Source organism: Scyliorhinus canicula, chromosome 15, assembly GCF_902713615.1.
Source record: "Scyliorhinus canicula chromosome 15, sScyCan1.1, whole genome shotgun sequence".
NCBI classification, from domain to species: domain Eukaryota; kingdom Metazoa; phylum Chordata; class Chondrichthyes; order Carcharhiniformes; family Scyliorhinidae; genus Scyliorhinus; species Scyliorhinus canicula.
The window spans coordinates 70,415,985-70,441,386 of NC_052160.1; the positions used below are offsets into that span (position 1 = coordinate 70,415,985).

A 25,402-nucleotide genomic window follows, 5' to 3' on the forward strand; every position below is an offset into this window, starting at 1 on the left:
CAACCCACTGGTTCTACAACACGTTCCCCTCAACCGTACTCCTGTTCCTCTGTAAGAGGCTGGCACTCTGATCTGCCAGGTTATCGCTAGGCGAGTCTTACTGCAGAAGAAGGCCTTTCCTAACCTGCCTGAAGCAGTTGGTGAAGAATATACAGCAGTACATCTCCCTAATTACTGCAGTCACACTGGAAGATTTTCAAGCCACTCACCATTCTGACTTCGAAATATATCGCCGTTCTTTCACTGCCGCTGGGTCAAAATCCTGGAACTCACTCCCTAACAGCACTGTGGGCGTACCTACACCACATGGACTGCAGTGATTCAAGAATGCAGCTCACAACCATCTTCTCTAGGGTAATTAGGGACAGGCAATAAATGCTGGCCTAGCCAGTGACGTCCACATCCCAAGAATGAATAGAAAAATCAATCACTTTTTGGGAGTCCAAAGGATGTTTGCGGGGGGAGAGAGAGAGAGAGAGAGAACTAGTGCCTTGTGCATCCATTTTCACAAGATTAATGAACGGAACTCCTCTCATTTCAGGCACCAGGTTTAAAGGCCAGTGATGGATTTGGATTTGTTTATTGTCATGTGTACTGAGGTACAGTGAAAAGTATTGTTCTGCGAGCAGCTCAACAGATCATTAGCTCAACAGATCATTAAAAAGATTAGAACGAGTATAAGATAAATAAAAAGAGGATCTGTAAGGGAGAGCTCGCGGAGATGCGCCTCGCTCTGGCGCCATCTTGCTTACTTTCTCAGTTCAGATATCATACAGCCCCAAAACTAATACAGAAGGTCAAAGTGATAACAGGTTTAAATATACAGCTGGAAGAGTGATGTGGGAGACAGAGTATGCAATTCATGGTGAATTGGCACCAGTACTGGGGAAAGAGAATGAGGTTGCATTGATTGATTGATATTTATTGTCACATGTACCGAAGTACAGTGAAAAGTATTTTTCTGCGGCTAAGGGAATGTACACAGTATGTACATAGTAGACAAAAGAATAATCGACAGAGTACATTGACAATGGTACATCAACAAATAGTGATTGGGTACAGTGTGGAACAAGGCCAAACAAGAGCAGGACATCATGAATAGTGTCTTACAGGGAACAGATCAGTCCAAGGGAGAGTCGGTGAGCAGTCTAGTAGCTGTGGGGAAGAAGCTGTTCATATGTCTTGTTCACATGCGGTCTTCAGACTTAACATTCCACCTCATTAAGATTCCACCTCAACCAAGTTAAGTAGGATGGTAGACAGGGCACTAAATTAATCAGTCAGAGGTTTCAGGCAATGGTAAATTTATAAGACTGAAGTGAAATGTCAAAGGCTGTAGAGCAGGGTAAAATTTGGGTAAAATCAAACCGAATTGGCCTAGATTAACACAGAGTTGTTCAGACTCCTCAACTCGTTCAAAATGGCTCTGGGAACCTGGATCCAGAAATCTATCCCTATTTCTGTCAGACCTGAGTTTCGTCAGTAAGGGAATAGGTCAGGATGTCACTCTCACATGGGGGACACCGAAACTCGGCAGAGCTAATTGAACTCAGTGCTTCAGTGCTAAGAAACTATCGACCCCGGGGTAATTTATACACATCGTGATGCCACAAATGCAACCGTGACTGGGCGGAGAATCGGGCGTCAATTAAGCGCCCGCTGCCGATTCGGGTGCCATGCTCTGGTTCATCGCTGTTGGCGAGAACGCGGTTTGTGCCCCGCGCAGACGGCGGCAAGCAAAACCGGCATCTGCGTGCATTTAAATGTCATTAGCGGGTTGGACACTTCATGCTCTGCCTTTCCGCGATGCTCCCGCCTCTCAGGGGGAAGTTTCGCGGGCGTGAATTACGACAAGTATTTACAAACATGGACCGGAAGCCTTGGCTGCGGAGGGGGAGAGGGAGGCTAAACTGAAAAAAACGTAGAAAGCTGTTGGGCTTGCTGGGGGATGGTGCCCGGACCGGGGCAGCAGCGGGTCGTGACTTGGTGCCAGGTCCGTGGACTTGCAGTGTCTCCCTTGGGATCGGGATGGCCTGGCTCAGACCGCCATTGCTGCAGTCTGTCTTTTAAACACACCCCTTTGGTGCTATTTACAGGCTCCTGGCTGCTCACACTGCTGAGTGCTGACTGTGTCCTTTAAATGCTCAGAAGGCCTCTGGTCTCTGGGAGCCCATCCATGCCACCCATCTGGTTACCCTCATACCCCAGCTGTATCATCAAGGGCCAAGTTCAATCAGAAACCCACCAGGTCTTGACACTCCTCAGAAGCGCTGCCTCATTGCAGAGGGATCAGGGATCAGCAGAGCTCACCCCAACCTGCACCACAAACTTTGGAACCCTTCCTGGTTCTCTGCCCCTCTCTGGGCAAAGGCCTCACCAGTGATCCCACTGCTCCTCATCACCAGACTAGCAGCGTTGACTGCCTCTACCACCAGCTCCCAGGCAGTGTTCAGGAGGGCAGGCTAGAGTCTGCGGCCCACACTGGGGAAGAGGGGTTCAGGTTAGGGTTAGGATCCCTCCATTCCTCACTGGCATGGAGCTGTGGGTCCACCTCGCACTCCCGATCTCTGGGGCAGGTCTTCTCTGAGCCACCTTAATGGCTGCAGTGAGTGTGTGATAAGTGGAGCACTTAAAACCTGCTCCAGCTGCCAGACTCTTTGGCGCTAACTCTGGGTCCAGCGGTTAGAATGCCCGCTTGGCCGGGAATTGCTCGGAATTTGTGCCAGCAGAGTTCTGGAAAATTAACATGTCCTGAATTTCTACCCGAATAGCATGCCGAACGGGAAGGCAAACCGCACAAAATTTAGTTCCGCCATCAACACTAAACAGAGAATTTCGCCCCACATTTTTGCTGGATCAAAGGCCTTATTCCCGAAGTGTGGCTTACAATTTTTTTCAGAGTAGACGTTAATGTTCGTAAAGGTCAGATAAGGTTTGTGGAATGTCAAGCTGTCAAGCGTTTTACGACGGCGTCAACAGGCCCCAGGATCAGCGACCCAGCGCCCTCCAGGGGGCAAGCACGGCACTGGAGCGACTCGCGCAGCTCCAGCTGCCAATGCCGGCATCAAATGGGCAGCGCGGGTCTGCGCATGCACGCTGCGACCGGCACGAACTCGCGCATGCACACTGCAACCAGCACGAACTCGCGCATGCGCGCTACTTGCCTTCTCTGCGTCGGCCCCGACGCAACATGGCGAAGAGCTACAGGGGCCAGCGCGGAGTAAAAGAGGTCCCCACCGGGAGAAGCCGGCCCGCCGATCGATAGGCCCTGATCGTGGGCCAGGCCACGGTGGAGGCCCCCTCGGGGTCGGATCCCCTCTTCCCCCCCCATCAGGCCCCCATCTGCAGGATGGACACCAAAGTCCTGCCGGGTAAGACCACATGTGAACTGCGCCGGCGGGACTCGGGCTATCTCGGCATCCACTCGCCCCATCCTGCACGAAGAATCGCCAGGGGCCGCCCGACTGGCACGGACGCCAATGGCGCCGATTCTCCGCGTCATGTGAGTCACGCCCAACCCGGCGGGGCGGGGTCAGAGAATCCCGCCCAAAATTCCTGCCTTTGAAAGCAAAAATAGCCTGTCTGTGTCTGTGAGGTGAATCAAATTTGTATTCTCGGTTTCAATAGATGCCCTTGATATAACCTTAAATTGTAACTTTCTAATATCATTACGCCTTGACTGCTTCCACAACCTATCAGTCTCACAGGGGAGGGAGGTTCACAGTTTGATTGCCCATTCCAAGAGGTTATTAAAGGATTAGCTGTCTTTGATGTTGGCTTATGAATACAAATGTTTGTTTTTATGAGCGGTTAAGTACATGAGGGCATTTAAGTGTATTGAATGGGTTTTCACGAACAAGAGTATTTTTTTCAAATCAAGTGAAGTCTGTATTCGATACTTGGAACTTAATTCAGCTTAACTCCTGAGGTCTGCCCATGGTCGATATCAGGTGAGGTGGCATGGAGGATGTAACAGCAAAGAGTGGTGGGTGGAGGGTATGGGTTATTATGAATTGACGCTAAGTTGATATGGGGGCGTAAGGGGCCAGGAGGATGCGTTGAAGGGCAACTGGGGGTAGGTGGGTGCATGGGTTTGCAGAAGTTGGCATGGATAGGACACAGGGAGTGAGTGTGGGGGGTGGGTAGAAAGGTGTGAGCGGTGGGGGCTAGAGGGCCTAATACTTAACAACACAAGTTGGGCAAAATCTCGGGGAACTAAGGCAAGCCATTAAAGCAGGGCACATCAGCATTCAGTTGTCCCTGTAGCTGCCTCTGCACTGTTTCTGGGGGGGGGGGGGTGACAGGCCCAATTCCAGCGGAAACCTGACATGACTCCCCCTCCCCTCTAAAACAAAGTTGAAACACTTATTCACCAAGACAGGTGCAGTGAACCGGAAAATTGACCAACTCTGCCTGCTCACCTTGGGAGTGAAGTTCGAGGTCACTGTATCAAAACAGGGGATGGAATTGTCCCGTTTTCAGTCTAAGTACGGTGCTGGCTGCCAACCAGAATAGCAGGATTCCACGCAAAATGTTGCACTTGGAACCTCATTGCGCACATTGGAATGCGCACAAGCACATTCCCCTCTGAGGTGGGCTGGGAACTGATTCGTTCAGCTGGTGGGCCATATTTTAACACCGATCCAGCACACTCATATTACTCCATCCAGCCCAATTGCCTTCACCAGACGGAGCAGGATGTCAGCAACCCGGAGTGAAAAGGCTAGCAGCCTCAAGAAGAAGTCTGTTCCTCGATTCAACCACCCGTCCCCTGAGCCCATCACCTGAGGCGGCCATACAACATTTGGATCTCTCCCCACTGCATCCGGAGTCTTCACCCATCCCCTTCCAGTAAATGACGTGGCACTCCTTTGAGCTCCTTGTCTGTGAGGTTTTCTTGCAGCCTAGACAGGGTCCAGCTTCCCTCCTCTCAGTCTTCCCTCTGCCTTCCATTGTTCATCATCCTCATCCACCTGCTTACCCCTCTGCCTGCCATCATGAGCCCTCACACTACCTTCCTCCTTACACAGCCCTCCCTTCACACTTTCCCCCTTAACGACACAAGAGGGTCCATGGGCCCAGCCACATGGCGCTCTCCATGAAGACCATCTCAACATGGAGATGGGAGCAGGAACTGGTCTGCCCCGGCAGAGTGGTGAACAGCGCATCGGGAGCAACAGTGGGAAGACTGACCCACCATTAATCTGCCATCGGGAGAATTGCTGCGTGATTTTACTACGACATTTTGCTACCGCGAGATTCTCCGCTCCCAGCCACCACCAAACCTGCTGTGGGCGGGATCGGAGAATTCAGCCCAGAGAGTTTAATATTGTTTACAGGTTTAAGGAAACGTCAGGGGAAAACATGCCAAAAGTTAAAATGAAAGGTTCTGCCTCGGAATGCATAAATCATTTGAAAAAGAGAGTTTTAAACAGTCACAAAAATTGCTAATATTAAGCTGTGTTGACAGGGTGACCAAGACTGAGAACTCAATATTCCAGGATGCTCAACTTTTAGAGTTGACAGACAAAATGGAAAAGGAGCAAGGATGGAGGGGTGGGGGGAACCAAAGGCGGAGATAAAAACACCGAGGAGAAAACATTTTAGTCCAGATGATCAAGATGTGGCTTCAGCATGAATGGAGCGAAGGAAAAACAGGGACAGAAAATACTTATGGGGATAGTTTATTAGCTCACTAACAATAATTGGACAGGTACAAAGTCAGGGCCAGAGGGGAGGGTGAGGGTAATCTTTGTGGACTTTATTCTTCAGGAAAATTGGCAAAAGTGGCTCAGGGAAATGCATTCAAGAACAATATCTTGAGAAACCAAATAAGGAACAGGTCATTTCAGAACTACCATTGGCAGGAGAAGGCGATGGTGTAGTGGTATCGTCACTGGACCCATAATCCCAGAGACCCAGGGTAATGCTCTGGAGGCCTAGGGACAATCCCACCATGGCACACGGTGAAATTTGAATTCACTAAAAATATGAAAATAAAAGTCCAATGATTATTGATTGTCGTAAAAAGCCATCTGGTTCACTAATGTCCTTCAGGGAAGGAAATCTGTTGTCCTTACCTTGTCTGGCCTATATGTGACTCCAGTCCCACAGCAATGTGGTTGACCCTTAAATGTCCTAAGGGATAGCCAATAAATGCTGGCCCGGCCAGCGATGCCCACATCCCATGGACGAGTAAAAAGGAAAATTAGTAACTTATAGGCCAGCATTTTTCTCCCTCACGGTGACAGAGGAGGATCGACATTGCGGCGACGGCGGGATCCTCCAGGTGTGGCTCACCCATCCCAGTGCGGGGAAGGGCCAGAAGACTCCGCCCATAATAAAGGATTGTTTCAGAAAGAATGATCATAATTTTTTTTTTCATAGAATTTACAGTGCAGAAGGAGGCCATTCGGCCCATCAAGTCTGCACCAGCTCTTGGAAAGAGCACCCTACCCAAGGTCAACACCTCCACCCTATCCCCATAACCCAGTAACCCCACCCAACACTAAGGGCAATTTTGGACACTAAAGGGCAATTTTGGACACTGAGGGCAATTTATCATGGCCAATCCACCTAACCTGCACATCTTTGGACTGTGGGAGGAAACCGGAGCACCCGGAGGAAACCCACGCACACACGGGGAGGATGTGCAGACTCCGCACAGACAGTGACCCAAGCCGGAATCGAACCTGGGACCCTGGAGCTGTGAAGCGATTGTGCTATCCACAATGCTACCGAATTTCATACATTCTATTGAGGAATAGAAACTGCATTGGAAAAATGGTACGGTCATGGTTAACAGAAGAAATTAAAGATAGTATTCGACTGAAAAAGCTTACAATATTGTCAAAAAAGATTTAAAAGCCTCAGGATAGGAAAGTGTAAAATCAGCAAATGATGACTAGAAATCGATAAAGAAGGTGAAAGTCAAATATAAAAGTTAATGAGCATAAAATATGCGGCTGAACTTTGCAGTGGTGGGACCTCACGACAGGCCAGAAAGCCAGAGGAATCCCATCCCTCAGCCATTTATGGGATGCCCAGCTGCATTTTAACCTCTGTCAGACATTTCATGAGTTGTTGCCTGGTTTACTGCCCCCTCCCCAGAAGCTGCTGGCCAATGGGAGGTGAGGCTGCTCAGTAGTTTCAGCTGCCCCACTGGGAGTAGTGGTCACTGCTGAGACTGGACCTGGAAGAAGAGGATGCCATGGGGGCAGGTTGCCCTCTTTCCACCGCCACCCCCTCCCAAACCAGGCAAGTGGGGTCTGGGGGTACTGCGGTCAGTCAGGCAAGCAAAGGGTGAGGGGGGATGGGGATGGAGATGGGTTGGCGGCCGCGAGGTGGGTTGCCACGGGTGAGGCTTCCATCGAGAGGCCCCTCCATAGACCACAGAATGCTGATTAGGAGAGTCTCCACCCGAAGCCTGCATGGAACTCCTCAGTTCCACCAGGTGGTCTCCCACATGATGGAGGGCCCACCCTTGCTGGTACAATGCCAGCAGCAGCAGGAATATGTTTATAATTTGGCCATTTCAGTGGCTCAATAGTCCCCTGGAAAAGATGACTGTCCTCTCTTCCTCAACAGCTGGTGGAAGCAGAGTCTTTTGTATAAGGCAGTGGTACATAGTTTCTTGATAAGCAATAGATTGATTGGTGATTGGGGTAGGTGGGAATATGGGGTTGAGGTTAGAATGATAACAGCCATGATCTTACTGAATAGTGGAGAAAGTTCCAGGAGCCGAGTGGTCTACTCCTGCTCCTAATTCATACGTTCGTATGTTCATCTTCCCTGTAGTTGCCATGTCAATGGTGTTTATGTTCAAGATTATACTTCTGTGGTGCTAACCTGTAACTACTTGCACACCGATGAACTGCAATATTTCTGCTCAATATGCATTTTGGTTAACATCTAACCTAACGGGGAAATAGGAACAGGAGTAGGCCAGTCAGCCCCTCAAGCCTGTTCTACAATTCAATGAAATCATGGCTGATCAGTGGCCTACTTCCATATACCTCTCATTGACCCGTACCATAGAAACCCTACAGTGCTGAAGAAGGTAATTCAGCCCACTGAGGCTGCACCGATCCTCTGAAAGAGCACCCAAGCTAGGCCCACTCCCCCGCCCTATTCCCATAACTCCATCTAACTTGCACATCATTGGACATTAAGGGGCAATTGTTAGCATGGCCAATTCACCTAACCCGCACATCTTTGGACCCTTCAGTAACTTTCAACAACAAAAATCTATCAGTTTACAAATTTACACTTGAACTCACATCAACTGCTGCTTGCGGAAGAGAGATTTAAACTGCTTCCACCCTAGTGTTTCCTAATTTCATTCCTTAAGGTCTGGTTCCAATGTTTTTAGATTATTCTGCATCATCCTCAACTCCCCGAGCAACGGAAATAGTTTTGATCCAGCCTGTTTGTTGCCATTAATATCTTGAAACTTGAATCGAATCATCCCTTAACTTTGTAAATTCCAGGGAAAACAGGCTTAGTTTGCATAATCTTTCCTCATAGTTTAACTCTTGCGGTGCAGGTATGATTCTTGTAAACCTACATTGTATTTCCATCAAGGCCAATATATCCTTCCTGACATGTGGTGCCCAAAGCTGCTCTCAGTGCTCCAGGTGTGGCCTTACCAGGGCTTTGCCCAGCTGAAGCATGAATTCTGCCCCCTGGCATTCTGTTCCTCGAGATATAGAAGGTCAGAATTCCATTAGCGTTTTCATTATTGTATGTATTTGTTCATGAAATTTTAATCATCTGCTGCCGAGACCGCCAAGTCATTTTAGACCTCCACCTTTTCTAACTTTTCACCATTTATAATATCCCCTGTTCAATTCCTTTTAGACCCAAAGTCCCGTACCAGCCTCCCCGGACAGGCGCCGGAATGTGGCGACTAGGGGCTTTTCACAGTAACTTCGTTGAAGCCTACTCGTGACAATAAGAAATTTTCATTTTCATAGTGAATGACCTCGCATTTACCAACAATGAAATCCATTTGCCACATCTGTGCCCATCCACTTAATCTTTCAATGTCGCTTTGTAATTTTATGCTTCCATCTCCACTGTTACAATGCCAACTATCTTTGTGAGATTGGCAAACTTGGATATCTGGCTTTCTATATCATCACAGTGACTTTCGTAGAAAAGCCACCCCTATCCTTGAGGTTGTCTGTAATCAGTTTACAGGTAGCTTGGCTGCTGATCCACAGTGATGTTGAGGAAACTGAGATAGGTTTCTTTTGACATACCCAGGTCGGAGTGGTTATTTGTAAACATGGCTGCTTGGGTATTGACTATCAGTGAGCATGCCACTTGTGGGGCACTTGGAAAATCTATCTGTTCATGAATGAGCCCTTCAAGCAGCACAATGACCATAAAACCACCAGAAATTGGAACAGGGTTAGGCCATTCAGCCCTTCGAGCCTGCTCCACCATTTAGTAAGAGCATGGCTGATGTAGCACTCATTAAGTCCATTTTCCTGTCTTCTCTCCATAACCCTTGATTCCCCAACTGATTAAAAACCTATCGATCTCAGCCTTGAAAATGTTCAAGAATTCAGCCTCCCCACCTTTTGGGATAAAGAATTCCAAAGATTCACCACACTTTGAGAAAAGAAGTTCCTCCTCAAATCCATTTAAATGAGTTCCCCCTTATTCTGCCCTCTGCGCTCTCCCATGAGTGGAAACATCCTCCCAACATTTACCCTGTCTAACGCTAAGAATCTTCTACATTTCAATCATATCACCTCTCATTCGTCTGACTCCAAGGAGTACAGACCTAACCCGTTTAATCTTTTCTCATACGGCAGTCCCTCCATACCCGGGATTATTCTGGTAAACCTCCTCTGTACTGCCTCCAATCAGAATGGCGCAATCCAATTACCACTCTGCACCTGAAAGTTAGCTCGCCACAGCGCAGCGTGGCCAATAGAAGCCGAGCGACCCCGCTGCCGAGACAACCCATGAGATCTGACGCAATCTCATGAGATGTTGCGATGTAAATCCTGCCCATTGTGGGCGGGATCACTTTCTGGCAAATCTGCATACTAAAGCGAGACAGCCAGTCTCACTAATATGCAGTTTCCCGAGGTAACTGAGGCATTGCGATCTATCCCCTTTGCCTCAGAGACCTCGGGCGAGCGCCATTCAGCAGGGGTCTCCACAAACGGGGACCGGACAGGACAGCACTAGTGGAGGTCTCCCAGGGGATCAGATATTCCCAGCTGCATGCCCCTTGGGCAGAGTTGTGTGCTGGCACTACTGGTGCCAGATGGCATGGGCACTCCCGGGTGCCAGATTGGCACTACCAATCTGGCATTTTTGCATGCGCAAAATCGGGCCAGGAGTGCCCTGCGTGGGTGGTGGGGGAGGGGCATGGGGGAGCCGTAGACCCTCCCATGGTGTGTTTGGGCTGAGGTTGGGGGGGGGGGGGGGGGGAGAAAGAGTTTCTGGGTCGCTCCGGGGGCCTCGGAGCGCTGGGAAACACACGGCTAAACGCACTCGCTATGGGACTTCGTTCCCAATGAATTGAATCGCGCCCAATGTATCTTTCCTTAAAATAAGGAGATGTGATAGCATGGACCCTTTAAGGGGATGGGCTCCACAGGCCACGCGATCGGCTCAGGCCCAATCACACATATGCGGCAAACCTCGGCCAATGGGAGCAGGACTCCAGGAGGCAGTGTGGACCAGGGAGCTGAAGTGTTAAGACTATTGTTTAGTGTTCTGTGCTTGTTACTTAAATGCCTTTGACTTTCATCAATAAACCCCTTTGTTAAATACTAGAAGCCTCCAATGTGTCTCTAGCCACCACAAAGAGACCAAAGCTGTGCACAGTATTCTAAATGTAGCCTCACTAGTACCTTATACAGTTGCAACAACACCTCTTTACTTTTATCCTCCAGCCCCCTGGGAGCAGCAAGGCGATTTGCATCCTCCAAACTTTACTGTTTGCAGCACATAATACTGTCAACAATTGTCAATACTTCAGGAAAATGTTACTGAGCAAACTGAAGCAATAAAAAGTTAGGAATACTTGGGGAAAAAGTAGCCAATATGTTCAATGCATTATAACCATTCACTGCCAAAAGGCTACATTTCAACAGTAACTGAAACACCAGCAGCCTTTGATGTAAGAATTAAGTTTAAAGCAGACTAAGCCTGTTGGGTTGTTATGTGCTCATTTTACATGGATAATCAAGGGCCCAGACATCACCCAGAGGCTCAAAAACTGAACAAAGCATAAACAATTTGAATACATAATTTGAAATGTAAAATGCTGACATTCTATGTGATCTAAAGCAGCAAAAACTGATTTTAATAGTCAACCAAAAAAATAAAAAATAAATATTTAACCTGACGTTTAGTCTGTCCCATATCTCTGATCCACTGTTAAATGGGCAGTGGATGCAAAACCTACGATCGAATGAATCATAAGCCAATGGAAAAACACATTGGGGGGAGTGGAAACTGGGCTGCTTATTTCGGAATGATGACTTTTGTTCCTGCCCAATACAAAATTCACCCCCTCATAGAATCATAGGGGGAGGCCATTCAGCCCTTCGAGTCTGCTCCGCCATTCAATATGATCATTGCCCATCCTCGATCTCAATGTCTCCCTATAATCCTTGATGCCATAAAAATCTAAAAAAAAAACTATTTATTTCTTGAATACGCTCAGAGACTTGGCCTCCGCAGCCTTTTGTGGTAGAGAATTCCACAGGTTCACTACCTTTTGAGTGAAGACATTTTTCCTCATCTCAGTTCCAAATGGTCTACCATGTATCCCGAGACTGTCCCCTGGTTCTCGATTCCCCAACCAGGGGAAACATTCTCCCGGCATCTAATCTATCTAGCCCTGTTAGAATGTTATACGATTCAGTCAGATCTCCTCTCATCTTCCTAAGCTGAGTACAGGCCCAGTCAAACCAATCTCTCCTCCTAGGACAGTCCCACTAATCCCAGTATTAGTCTAGTGAACCTCTGCTGCACCTCCCTCGATGGCAAGTATATCCTTTCTTAGGTAGGGAGACCAAAACTGCACAGACTACTCCAGGTGTGATCTCACCAAGGCCCTGCATAACTGCAGTAAGACATCTCTACTCCTGAACTTAAATCCTCTTGGAATGATGGCCAACATATAATTTGTCTTCCTAATTGCTTGCCTGAATGGCAGTTGGGAACCAGTAGTAACAGGTTGCTAGTGCGGGCGGGGGGCATTTTGCTTCAAAACACACACAGGAAATCTGAGTACTATTCAGGTACATAAAATTCACACAACTGTACTGCACCCATTTTAAAAACATTTGCAGCGCCCTCTAAAATCACAGCGCAATCAAAATTGCCAAAAAAAACTGCAGAAGCGATCAACGGAGTTTGTAGTGACTATTACAAATTGATTGATGCTGTAACGTTGCAGATTTGTTGCACTCTGAAAGAAGCAATAACAATAAGGCACATTGACACGTCAGGGTAACACATCTGGCACAAGCGTATTTTAACATGGATAGACATTCTTGTGAGGGTGACTTGCCAACTGTACCTTAGCGTAATACAAATCTTTGTCATCTATGAGAACCTCCAGCAGTGCTTTGCGGAAGTGTTTCATTTTTGTAATCTCGCCTGTAAAATCAAAATCAAGAGCATTAACTGTGCATCTATATATGACATGGGTGCCAACATGACTACAGCTGTATTGTTAAACTTTCCAGAGTATGTTGCTTCTGGGAAAACAAAAATTTTTCTTTCGCTGATCCTGGACCTATTGAAGGCTTTATTGTATAGGTGGGGAATAGAATCCAGCCACAATAATGGCAACCTTCCCAGAATGAGGTGCACAATAAGCAATAGCAGCCTCCTGTGAGAATATCGTGCAGTATTATGACTTAGATTATGTCCAATAAAAGTAATTAGAGGGAATATCAATTAATTTCAAAAAGGAACTGGACAAATACTTGGCCCAATAGCAACAGCTTGCACGTACTTAATGCCTTATTAAAGGCAGTCCCACAAAACAAAAGCAAAATAGTGCAGAGGCTGCAAATCTGATTTAATTTGATTTATTATTGTCACATGTATTAGTACAGTATACAGTGAAAAGTATTGTTTCTTGCATGCTGTACAAACAATGCATACCGTACTACTGATCTGAGAAACAGAGAATTCTGCAGATACCCAGCAGTTCTGGCAGCCTAATTAACGATTGTGGTCTGTGACCGACCATCAGCATTCTGATGGGAGGATTATTGACCTGAGCCATTAGGAAAATGGCGAGCTCTTGGGGAAGTCTCGGCGAATTCGGCCTTTTGACCATTCCACGGCAGTCTCACTGTTATGGCATACTTCCATTAAGCATCGTTACTCATTTCACCTGAGCAACACTTCAGGTGTTCTGTACATTTGAAGCTACACAACACAGCTCACCGTCGATTTTTAACTTTTTCTTTGGATGCGTAATTTTCGCTGTGAGTTTTCTTTTTGAATAGTTCAATTGAAAGTCAATGGCTACGTCCCTGTTAATAACTGAATGTGGAGTTCCCATAAAAAAATGCAGCAGGGCTTCAGTGGGGAACCAGCTATTCTTCTGAAAGACAAAAATGCATTTGTCAGGTCGTCTGCTGTGCAGAGCTGAGCAGTTCTATGTAAAGAGAATATTTGTGATAACAGTTACCAGCTGAAGTGCGAGCACAGTGCTCAAATACATTTGGCATCAGTACTTTTGAGTAAATTATTCACGGAAATGTTAAACAATTGCACTATTATTAATTGTTCCTTACATTTGGACAGCACATTTACTTTTAAATCCTTTAAAAATTACATATATATTATAAAAATTCAAGCAACACAAACATTTGTGAAATACAAAAATGTAAGATCTCAGCTGAATAATACATTAAACTTTCCTAAATAAAGACTGTCCAATGACAAACTACCAATTCAGTACCTCAATAATTAGAGTTATATGAATTTACTAGCTATGGAACTCATAGAATCATCGAATTAACAGTGCAGAAGAGGCCATTTGGCCCATCGAGTCTGCAAGACCCTTGGAAAGGGTACCCTACCCAAGCCCATGCCTCCACCCTATCCCTGTAACCCAGTAACCCCGCCTAACCTTTTGGAAACTAAGGGGCAATTTAGCATGGCCAATCCACCTAACCTGCACATCTTTGTGACTGTGGGAGGAAACCGGAGCACCCGAAATCCACGCAGACACTGGGAGAAAGTGCAAACTCGACACAGACAGTCACCTGAGGCCGGAATTGAACCCGAGTCCCTGGAGCTGTGAGGCAGCAGTGCTAACCACTGTGTCACCTTGCCGCCCCGGATAGAATTGTAAGCAAAAACACAAAGTTCAAGCTTATTCCCATTTTTTTACTGTCCATCCTTTTGATTAATTTTGAGAATATTCCCCCAATATTCCTTATTGATGTCAAATGGCCTTTCAACCAGGACAGTTCAATGTCAGAAAATCAGTTTACTCCATCTGTCGAGCAAAAATTTATCTTTGAGCTTATTTTACCAATTTATTACAGGTTGGGTGAAATGTGTACTATCCACTCTTTTGTTCAAAGTCAATGCATCCACAAATGGGGAGGAATTAATATACCTGACACATTGCATTATGAAGAGGAATCATATCGGACTCAAAATATTAACTCTGTTTCTCTCTCCTCAGATGCAGCCAGATATGTTAAGTTTTTTCAACATTTTCTGTTTATATTAGCATCGCATTGAATTGTGTAGACCGGCACTTAATTTATCTTAAATTCGTTGCTCAATGATTATTAAAAAACCTACGACCTCTACCATTCAGAAGGACCGGGGCAGCAGATACATGGGAGCACCACCATCTCCAAGTTTCCCTCTAAGTAACTCACAATCCTGACTTGGAAATATATCATCGTTCCTTCAGTGTCGCTGGGTCAAAATCCTAGACCTCCCTCCTTAACAGCATTGTGGGTGTACCTACACCACGTGGACTGCAGCGGTTCAAGAAGGCAGCTCTGGGGAGCAAACTCAGAGATCGGGCTGCCATTTTGAAAGGATGCCCCAATCCTTAAGCGAGCTACACCCCTCACCCATGGGAAATGTCACCCATTACACATATGGACACTACCCCCCGCAAGTGATGACACCCTGCTATGGGATCCCCCCTCATCAGCGCCCCCCCAACCCCCTTTACAGCACTCCCTCCCTTCCAGGACACACACCCATCAGCTCCCAGAGGCCCCGATGTACCTGCTCTCCACTGCCCCCACCCTTCAAACCACCTCCACCCTCATTTCATGGGCATAGAACATAGAACAGTACAGCACAGTACAGACCCTTTGGCCCGCGATGTTGTGCCGACCATTTATCCAAATCTAAGATTAACCTACCCTACACCCTTTCAATTTATTGCTGTCCATGTGCCTGTCCAAGAGTCGCTTCAGTGTCCCGAATGACTGGCACCGCTGCTGGCAGTGCATTCCACGCACCCACCACTCTGTGTAAAGAACCTACCTCTGATATCTCCCCTATACTTTCCACAAATCACGTTAAAATTCTGTCCCCTGGTGACAGCCATTTCCACCCTGGGGAAATGTCTCTGGCTATCCACTCTATCCATGCCCCTCATCACCTTGTACACCACTATCAAGTCCTCTCTCTTCCTTCTTCGCTCCAGTGAGAAAATCCTGAGTTCCTATTCTTCATGGGACATGCCCTCCAATCCAGGCAGCATCCTGGTAAATCTCCTCTGTACCCTCTCCAAAGTATCCACATCCTTCCTATAATGAGGCGACCAGAATTGTACACAATATTCCAAATGTGGTCTAACGATGGTTTTATAAAGCTGCAGCAAAATCTCGTGGCTTTAAACTCAATCCCCCTGTTAATGAAAGCCAACACACCATAATCCTTATCTTTTTTTATAAATTTAGAGTACCCAATTAATTTTTTCCAATTAAGGGGCAAATTAGCATGGCCAACCCATCTATCTTGCACATCTTTGGGTTGTGGGGGCAAAACCAACGCAAACACGGCCCCATCCGCCTTCTTAACAACCCTATCAACCTGGGTGCCAACTTTGAGGGATCTACGTACGTTGACCCCAAGATCCCCCTGTTCCTCCACACTTCCAAGAATCCTGCCTTTAACCCTATATTCAGCATTCAAATTCGACCTTCCAAAATGAATCACTTCACATTTATCAAGGTTGAACTTCATCTGCCACTTCTCAGCCCAGTTCTGCATCCTGTCAATGTTCTGTTGTAACCTGCAACAGCCCTCAACACTATCTACAACTCCACCAACCTTTGTGTCATCGGCAAACTTACTAGCCCACCCTTCCACTTCCTCATCCAAGTCATTTATAAAAACCACAAAGATTAGAGGTCCCAGAACAGATTCCTGCGGGACACCACTGGTCACCGACCTCCAGGCGGAATACTTTCCATCCACTACCACTTGCTGTCTTCTTTCGGCCAGCCAATTTTGTATCTAGACAGCCAAATTTCCCCATATCCCATGCCCCCTAACATTCGGAATGAGCCTACCATGGGGGACCTTATCAAATGCCTTACTGAAATCCATATACACCACATCCACTGCCTGACCTTCATCAATGTGTCTCGTCACATCCTCAAAGAATTCAATGAGGCGTGTGAGGCATGGCCTACCCCTCACAAAGCCATGCTGACTATCTTTAATCAAACTGTGGTTTTCTAAATAATCATAAATCCTATCTCTCAGAATCCTTTCCAATATTTTGCTCACCACAGATGTAAGATTGAGTGATCTGTAATTCCCAGGGATTTCCCTATTCCCTTTCTTGAACAGGGGAACAACATTCGCCTCCTCCAATCATCCGGTACTATTCTAGTGGAGAGTGAGGATGCAAAGATCATCGCCAACGGCGAAGCAATCGCCTCCCTCGCTTCTCGTAGTAACCTTGGGTATATCCCATCTGGCCCAGGGGACTTATCTGTCTTGATGCTTTTCAAAATTTCCAGCACATCCTGCTTCTTAATATGAATCTGTTCAAGTCTATTAACCTGGTTCACACTGTTCTCACGAGCAACAAGGTCCCTCTCTCTGGTGAATACTGAAGCAAAATATTTATTTAGGGCCTCCCCTATCTCCTCAGACTCTAGGCATAACTTTCCTCCACTATCCCTGATCGACTCTAATCTCACTCTGATCGTCCTCTTATTTCTCACATAAGTGTAGAACGCATTGGGGTTTTCGCTATTCCTTCCCGCCAGGACTTTTTCATGCCCCCTTCCAGTTCTCCAAAGTCCATTTTTGAGTTCCTTCCTGGCTACCTTGTAACCCTCTTGAGCCACGCCAGATCCTTGCTTCCTCAACCTTACATAAGCTTCCTTCTTCCTCTGACTAGAAGCTCCACTTCTCTTGTCACCCAAGGCTCCTTCACCTTACTATTCCTTCCTCGTCTCAGTGGGACAAAACTATCCAGCCCTCGGAGCAAATGCTCCTTAACAACCCCCACATTACTGTTGTGCATTTTTCCAAGAACAATTGTTTCCACTTAATGCTCCTCAGCTCCTGACTAATAGCAGTATAATATCCCCTCCCCCAATTAAATACCTTCCATACTGTCTGTTCCTATCCCTCTCCATAACTATGGTAAAGGTCAAGGAGTTGCGGTTACTGTCACCGAAATGCTCTCCCACCGAGACATCTGACACCTGGTCTGGTTCGTTGCCAAGCACCAAATCCAATATGGCCTCCCGCCTAGTCGGCCTATCTACATACTGAGTCAGGAATCCTTCCTGCACACACCTGACAAAATCTGCTCCATCCAAACCATTTGCATTAAGGAGGTTCCAGTCAATATCAGGGAAGTTGAAGTTACTTCAGTACCTTTCCAAGATCTGTCGTTCAATCTGCCCCCCCCCCCCCACCCTTGGCAGTGCTACCCTGGCACCTGGGCATCCTTGCACTGCCATCCTGGCACTCAGGCAGTGCTCCTGCTGGCTTGGCAGTGGCATCCAGGCTCCTTGGCAGTGCCAGGGTGGTAGTGGCAATGTGCCAGCTAGGCAATGCCATGGTGCCCATGTTCTAGGGCGAGGGTCAGGGAGCCACCCTGCACTTAGCTTCCTGATCAACCACGAGCTTCCAATAGCCTGGGCGACCCCCCAGGTGCCATTCCGCCTGGTTCACGTTTGTGTGGACCAGCGCTGATCGGCGCTCGGCTTCAGCCTCCCTGGGGAGGCCATGATTCGATGGAGGCCGGTGGACTCCAGGTGAGTAGATGACAAGTAGGTTTATGACCTACTTCCGGGAACGGCATTTAGTCACGCCCTGGGAGGTGTGGAGGCTGTTGGGAGGCTCGCTGGAGGCCTCTCCCGGGATTCTCCCGCCACGTTGTGCTCTCGCTTGAGCGCAACGTGGCCGGAGAATCGCACACATAATTACTGAAGTGTCAGAGGTGCTGAAATGCAACTTGAGCAGGTCGTAAAAGGCATGGCGGCAGTATCTTCTTAGACACCCAATCCGATCTTCCTGTTGTCTGTGGCGGTTGCTTTGTAAATGAACAACCTTACTGTTACCAGAGTGCCAACAAGTATCTCGAGAGGTGGTTTCCTGTGTCTGGATTTTACTTTCAGGCTTTTGCTCCATGATCTGCATCAATAAATATTTGCATAATTTTTCAGGTGCCCAGGATTTTCACTGAGAGGACTGTGATAGAAAGTAAAGCAATTTGACAAAAATTTGGCCTGATACTAACTTTTATTTGTTGTCAGGTTGCAGGTGGGATTACAACACTGTTCACTCACTAAAATCACATCCCAGCTAATAAATAGTTTACATGATTAACCAGTTGGTTGGCAAGGATTTCAATGAGGAGGGGGCCAAGCATATGATTTAAATATAAACATGCGGCAATACAGATGAGATCTGTGCCTAATTTGGAACGTTGTAATTGTAGCAAATATTTATTTAAGTGCTGCCTGGCTCCAGTTAGTGTTTCAAAGAAAATTATTAGATCGCCAATTTGAAATTAAGAAGTCTATTGGGGACCTTTAAAGAAGAAAGATGCAGTATGTAGTCTTAGATTTGTTACTGCTTTTGACACATGTAGGGACATGACCAAAATAGAGCTTGGGATTCTACCAGGCCTTTGGGGATGGGCATGGGGGCACGAAGATTGTAAGGGCCCTTCTTTTTTATATCCTGCCCGTTTGCTTAGATCCCCTTTCTTCTATTTTTGCCATTACAAATTTACTTCATGGGCGATTAATGGACACGTGTCTTTAAGGCAAGTGGCTTGTGCATTTAATTCAAGCAGAGAATTTCAGCAGCAGGAGAGATCACTGTGCTGATTCAAATTGAAGCTGTAGACTGACCAGCACCAATGACAGAGATTGGCTTGGACTTGGTTTGATTAGTTTGGCTGGGGCAAATTAATTGGTCCAAAAGGCTGTACTCTGCCCAGTAACAGGTGGCAATTGGATCTCATCCCACTGGAATGTTTTCAGAGTCATAAGGTTCCATGCCGGCTTCACTTTTGATTATGCAGCCTGAATAGAGGGATCTAAGTAACTCTACAAAAAAGATTTAACTAAACCTCTACAAAAGGCCACTGTGAGGGCTGACACTTTCTCCAGAAAATCTGGGTGTCATTCTCTTGAGACTGCAAAGGCCTGAAGTGAAAACACGAGCTGAAATAAAGTGTCTTTACAGAAAGATATAGACCTGAATGTGAACCTCGAGCTGAAGGCCCAGTTTGAAAGAAACAAACCTTCCCTCCATAAAGCCTGCTGCCTGTAAGTACTGTCATGGGGGTGTCCCTTTAAGAAATGTTTTCGGCTTATCACATGGCTTCAGTGATGTCATTGAGTGGGTGGAGCTGAGCTGTGGCTCTGGGAGTTGGCTCGCTTTGGATTTGGAGCCAGTTTGTGGCTCTGAGTTTTTACTTCATTTTTCTCCTTTGGCTGCTGTAGACTCAGACAGAGAAGTATTTTGGCCTATCTCTCTATTTCCAATTTTAAAGAGTTATTCCAAGGAAGAAACCCAATTATTATAGTTACCTACTGTTTTGGTAGAAAGGGGTTTTTGGTTTATGGGATCTTGTTATTAAATTGCAACAGTTAAGGGGGAATTTATTAAAGGTTGTACATAGATTACTGTCGATGTGTAGGTTCTTTATGTTCGTAGTTTATAATACTTCTTACTGTGTGTGTTTATACAAATGTTAACTGAATTCATCGAATAAAGCTTGTATTTTTGATTAAAAGCACTTAAGAACTCTGTTGAATAACACCGGAAAGGCAGGCTCTTGTGCTCATCATAACCAAAATCAATAAAGAGTTGCAGGCCAGGTGGATTCCATAATATACTTTGGAGTTGTTAAACCCTGGCCCATAACTATACTGTGTTTTCTAGTCTGCTGTGGCCTTGAGTGAATGGCTTTGCAAGGAAGGTCATTATCAGCTGGGGTCTGAGATTCAACCCCTGCCCTTGCAGCCGACTCTCACTTATGCCGTCCACCCACTAACCCCTCCCACCATCAAAAGTGGCTTGGACCCTCGGTGATTTGGGGTCTTAGGGTGGTGCAGTACCGGCAAAAGCCACAACCTCCCTGTTGGCGCAGGCAAGCGATGAAGAGCTGCCACCTCTGATTGGCAAGCAACTCTAGGAAGGTGAGAATTCCCCCCCCCTTCCCTCCAGTGTGGGGGAGCTGGGGAGCATTTATCCTGGAGATGGTCGGGGCAGCACGGTAACATTGTGGATAGCACAATCGCTTCACAGCTCCAGGGTCCCAGGTTCGATTCCAGCTTGGGTCACTGTCTGTGCGGAGTCTGCACATCCTCCCCGTGTGTGCGTGGGTTTCCTCCGGGTGCTCCGGTTTCCTCCCACAGTCCAAAGATGTGCGGGTTAGGTGGATTGCCCATGATAAATTGCCCTTAGTGTCCAAAATTGCCCTTAGTGTTGGGTGGGGTTACTGGGTTATGGGGATAGGGTGGAGGTGTTGACCTTGGGTAGGGTGCTCTTTCCAAGAGCCGGTGCAGGCTCGATGGGCCGAATGGCCTCCTTCTGCATTGTAAATTCTATGTCTATGGTCCACCAAGGTCACTTAATGTGGCCGGCCTTCCAGAAAAGAGGTAACTTGGGAATCCTGCCTGCTCTCCAGGTGGTGGACAAATCCCCAAAGTCGATATGAAATCCGCCCAGACTGCTAATCTAACAGATGGGCATCAGAGGTTTCTGCAAACTCCAAATGAGTAAATGGAAAAACATTCATCTCAGTACCAGGACATCACTGCAAGAATTCCTCTGGGTAATTGTCTTCAGCTGCTTCATCAATGGTCTTCTGTTCGGAAGGTCACAAGTGGAGCTGTTCATTGATGACTCCATTCTCAATCCCTTAGATATCGAAGATGTCCTTGCTTGCATGCTGCAAGACCTGGACAACATTCAGGCTTGGGCTGATAAGTGTCAAGTAAAATTTGTGGCACACAAGTGCCATTCAATGACCATTTACAACAAGAGTCTAACCACCTCACCTTGGCATTTAATGGTTTGTTGAATTCTCAACTGTCTCTACCTGGAGGAACAAGGGCATCAGACTCATTGGAACACCATTACCTGCAGCTCAGGCACCTTTGGGTGGCATGGTGGCACAGTGATGCCTCACAGTGCCAGCGACTCAGGTTCAATTCCGGCCTTGGGTGACTGTCTGTGTGATGTTTGGACATTCTTCCTGTGTCTAGAACATAGAACATAGAACAGTACAGCACAGAACAGGCCCTTCGGCCCTCAATGTTGTGCCGAGCCATGATCACCCTACTCAAATCCACGTATCCACCCTATACCCGTAACCCAAACAACCCCCCCTTAACCTTACTTTTTTTAGGACACTACGGGCAATTTAGCATGGCCAATCCACCTAACCCGCACATCTTTGGACTGTGGGAGGAAACCGGAGCACCCGGAGGAAACCCACGCACACAGGGGGAGGACGTGCAGACTCCACACAGACAGTGACCCAGCCGGGAATCGAACCTGGGACCCTGGAGCTGTGAAGCATTTATGCTAACCATCATGCTACCCTGCTGCCCTCATGCTACCCTGCTGCCCTAAGTCTAAGTGGGTTTCCTCCGGATGCTCTAGTTTCCTTCCACAGTCCAAAGACGGGCAGTTTTGGTTAATTGGCCATGATCAATCCACGGGGTTATAGGGATAAGGCGGGGGAATGGGCCTCGGTAGAGTTCTCTTTTGGAGGTTCGGTGCACACTCAATTGACCAAATGGCCTCCTTCTGCACTGTAGCAATTATATGGAATTGTACTCTTCACTGTTACTAGTTAAAAAAGGTTTCTTTCAAATAGAAATTTGAGCGTATCTCCATTAAAGGACTGGAGCAGTTCAAGAAGATAGCTCACCAACATCTTCTCGAAGACAATTAAGGACAGGCAATAAATGCTAGCCTTGTCAGTGATGTCCAAATCCAATGAGTGAATAATAAAAATTGTAGAACCTATGGTGAGCATCAAAGGACCTAAGAGATACTTTTGGCTCAATATAACCTTTTTATTCTCAAGGCCAAAGAGAAAACTACTAAACTGGCTGCAATTCAATAAATAGATAATAAGGAATAGTTTCAAGTGAATTCTGCTGGTCTATTCCCTTTGGCAGATTCCCATGGCTTTGTATCCATGGCAGTGGATTAATCTTGAGATTCGCGTAATGGCATCTCATCATTTATAAGGCATTTTTTACTTATTATTGGGCTGCGGTCCCATGCTTTGGCAGCCCAAATTCTATATGCAGAACATGTCTTTTTGCAGTGTCATTGGAAAATAAAAGTAGATACACACTGGCCACAATTTTGACTGTTCTCTTAGAAAACAGGCAGAAGCCAATTATGTACGAACATACGAATTAGTAACAGGAGGAGGCCATTTGGTCCCTTGAGCCTGCTGCACCATTCAATAAAATTGTGGCTTTATGATTGTGGCCTCAACTCCAGTTTCCTTCCTGCCCCACTATTTCCTTTCACTCCCTTGTCAATCAACAATCTATCGAACCCAACATTCAATGGCCCAACCTCCAATCCTCTCTGGTGAGTGAGAGTTCCACAGACACATTACCTTCCGAGAGAAAAAAGTTCTCCTCAACTCTTCTCTTAAATAGTAGAACCCTTATTTTTAAACTGTATCCCCTAATTGTATGCATAATGTGGATTCCAGAACTGTACACAATACTCTAGCTGTGACCAAAACAATGTTTTGTACAGTTCCAACATAACCTCCCTGCTCTTAAACTCTATGCCTTGGCTAATAAAGGCAAGTATACCCATATGCCTTCTTCGCCACTGTATCTATCTGCCCTGCTACCTTAAGGGATCGGTGTACCAGCACACCAAAGACTCTCTATCCTGGGTGCTTCCCAAGTTCCTGTCGTTTATCATGCATTTCCTTGCCTTTTTAATCTGCCCAAGTGCATCACTTCACACTTATAGAGTCATTGAATTATAGAGTCATAGAATCTCTGCAGTGCAGAAGGAGGCCATTTGGTCTATCAAGTCTGCACCAATCCTCTGAAAGAGCATCCTACCTAGGCCCACTCCCCCACTCCATCCCCGTATCCCCACCCAACCTTTTGGACACTAGGGGACAATTTAGCATGGCCAATCCATCTAACGTGGATATCTTTGGACTGTGAGAGGAAACTGGAGCACCCGGAGGAAACCCACGCAGACACAAGGAGAATGTGCAAACTCCACACAGAAAGTCACCCGAGGCAGGAATTGAACCCGGGTCCCTGGCGCTGTGAAGCCGCGATGCTAACCACTGTGCCATCTTATAAATCTACACCTGTGGGATACTAGTCCCATGACATTACCACTATGCTGCAGTCTCTCCATAAACGATGGAAATGAATTATCTGGACTGAATTCCATTTGCTACTGATCAGCCCATCTGCCCAGCCCGACTATATCAACCTGAAATCTAAGGCTATCCTCGTCACTATTTACCATCCCACCAATTTCCTTACCATCTGCGAATTTACTGATCAACCCTCCCACATACATGTCTAAATCATTGAAAAATCACAAACAACAACAGCCCCAACAGTGATACCTGCAGAACCCCACTGGACATAGGCTTCCAGTTGGAAACACACCCCTTGACCATCACCCTCTGACTCTTGCCACTCATCCATTCTGGATCCAATTTGCCGAATTTCCTTGGATCCCGTGGGCTCCCATCTTCGCTGCCAGTCTCCTACGTGGGACCTTATCAAAAGGCTTACTGAAGTCCAAGTAGACTACACCAAATGCATTTCCCTCATCTACACCCCTGGTCACCTCTTCAAAAAATTCAGTTAAGTTGGTCAAACATGACATGAGCTTGTTGTAAGTAAATTGGCTGCTGTACTTAGACATAGACATAGAACAGTACAGCACAGAACAGGCCCTTCGGCCCTCGATGTTGTGCCGAGCAATGATCACCCTACTCAAACCCACGTATCCACCCCATACCCGTAACCCCCCCCCCCCCCCCCCCCCTTAACCTTACTTTTTAGGACACTACGGGCAATTTAGCATGGCCAATCCACCTAACCCGCACATCTTTGGACTGTGGGAGGAAACCGGAGCACCCGGAGGAAACCCACGCACACACGGGGAGGACGTGCAGACTCCGCACAGACATAGAACATAGAACAGTACAGCACAGAACAGGCCCTTCGGCCCTCGATGTTGTGCCGAGCAATGATCACCCTACTTAACCCCACGTAACCCTTATACCCGTAACCCAACAATCCCCCCATTAACCTTACACTACGGGCAATTTTAGCATGGCCAATCCACCTAACCCGCACATCTTTGGACTGTGGGAGGAAACCGGAGCACCCGGAGGAAACCCACGCACACACGGGGAGGACGTGCAGACTCCACACAGACAGTGACCCAGCCGGGAATCGAACCTGGGACCCTGGAGCTGTGAAGCATTTATGCTAACCACCATGCTACTGTGCTGCCCCTCCTACAGTACAATAGCAACCACACTTTGCAAAAGTACTGCATTGGTTGTAAAGCATTTTGAGGTGTCCGGTGGCCATGGAAAATGCTACATAAATGCCTGCCTTTTTTTTATATTGGTTACCAGAAATTGTCCCCACTTGACCCTCCTATCGCTGGTTTACTCTCCCACCCGCCAGCTAGGGATGAGAGACTGTAGCAATATATTTTAATGAAGCCCTATTATTATGATCGCCTGGACCGCCAGGCCACTGGCTTTGCTGGGTTTTTGACTGGTGCCTGGACCCCTCTCCAACTCCCCACATCTCCTGGTACCGTTCTGTCAGGTAGGGAAATTATATAGCATCTGAATGGATGTCAGGACAGAATTTGTGTGTTGGCAAGTTATATTGTT

The 25,402-nt window shown here is 46.9% G+C and overlaps 1 protein-coding gene across 1 annotated transcript in view; it reads right to left on the bottom strand.

The window, feature by feature from the left end:
• The window catches only part of LOC119978346, a 439,995-nt gene that overhangs the window by 240,907 nt on the left and 173,686 nt on the right, over positions 1–25,402 (bottom strand). Inside the window, exons 22-23 of the mRNA XM_038819919.1 lie at positions 13,438–13,597; positions 12,557–12,636 (exon numbers count right to left, since the gene is read on the bottom strand). Coding sequence (XP_038675847.1) covers positions 12,557–12,636; positions 13,438–13,597 — 240 coding nt within the window. The remainder of the gene's footprint in view (positions 1–12,556; positions 12,637–13,437; positions 13,598–25,402) is intronic.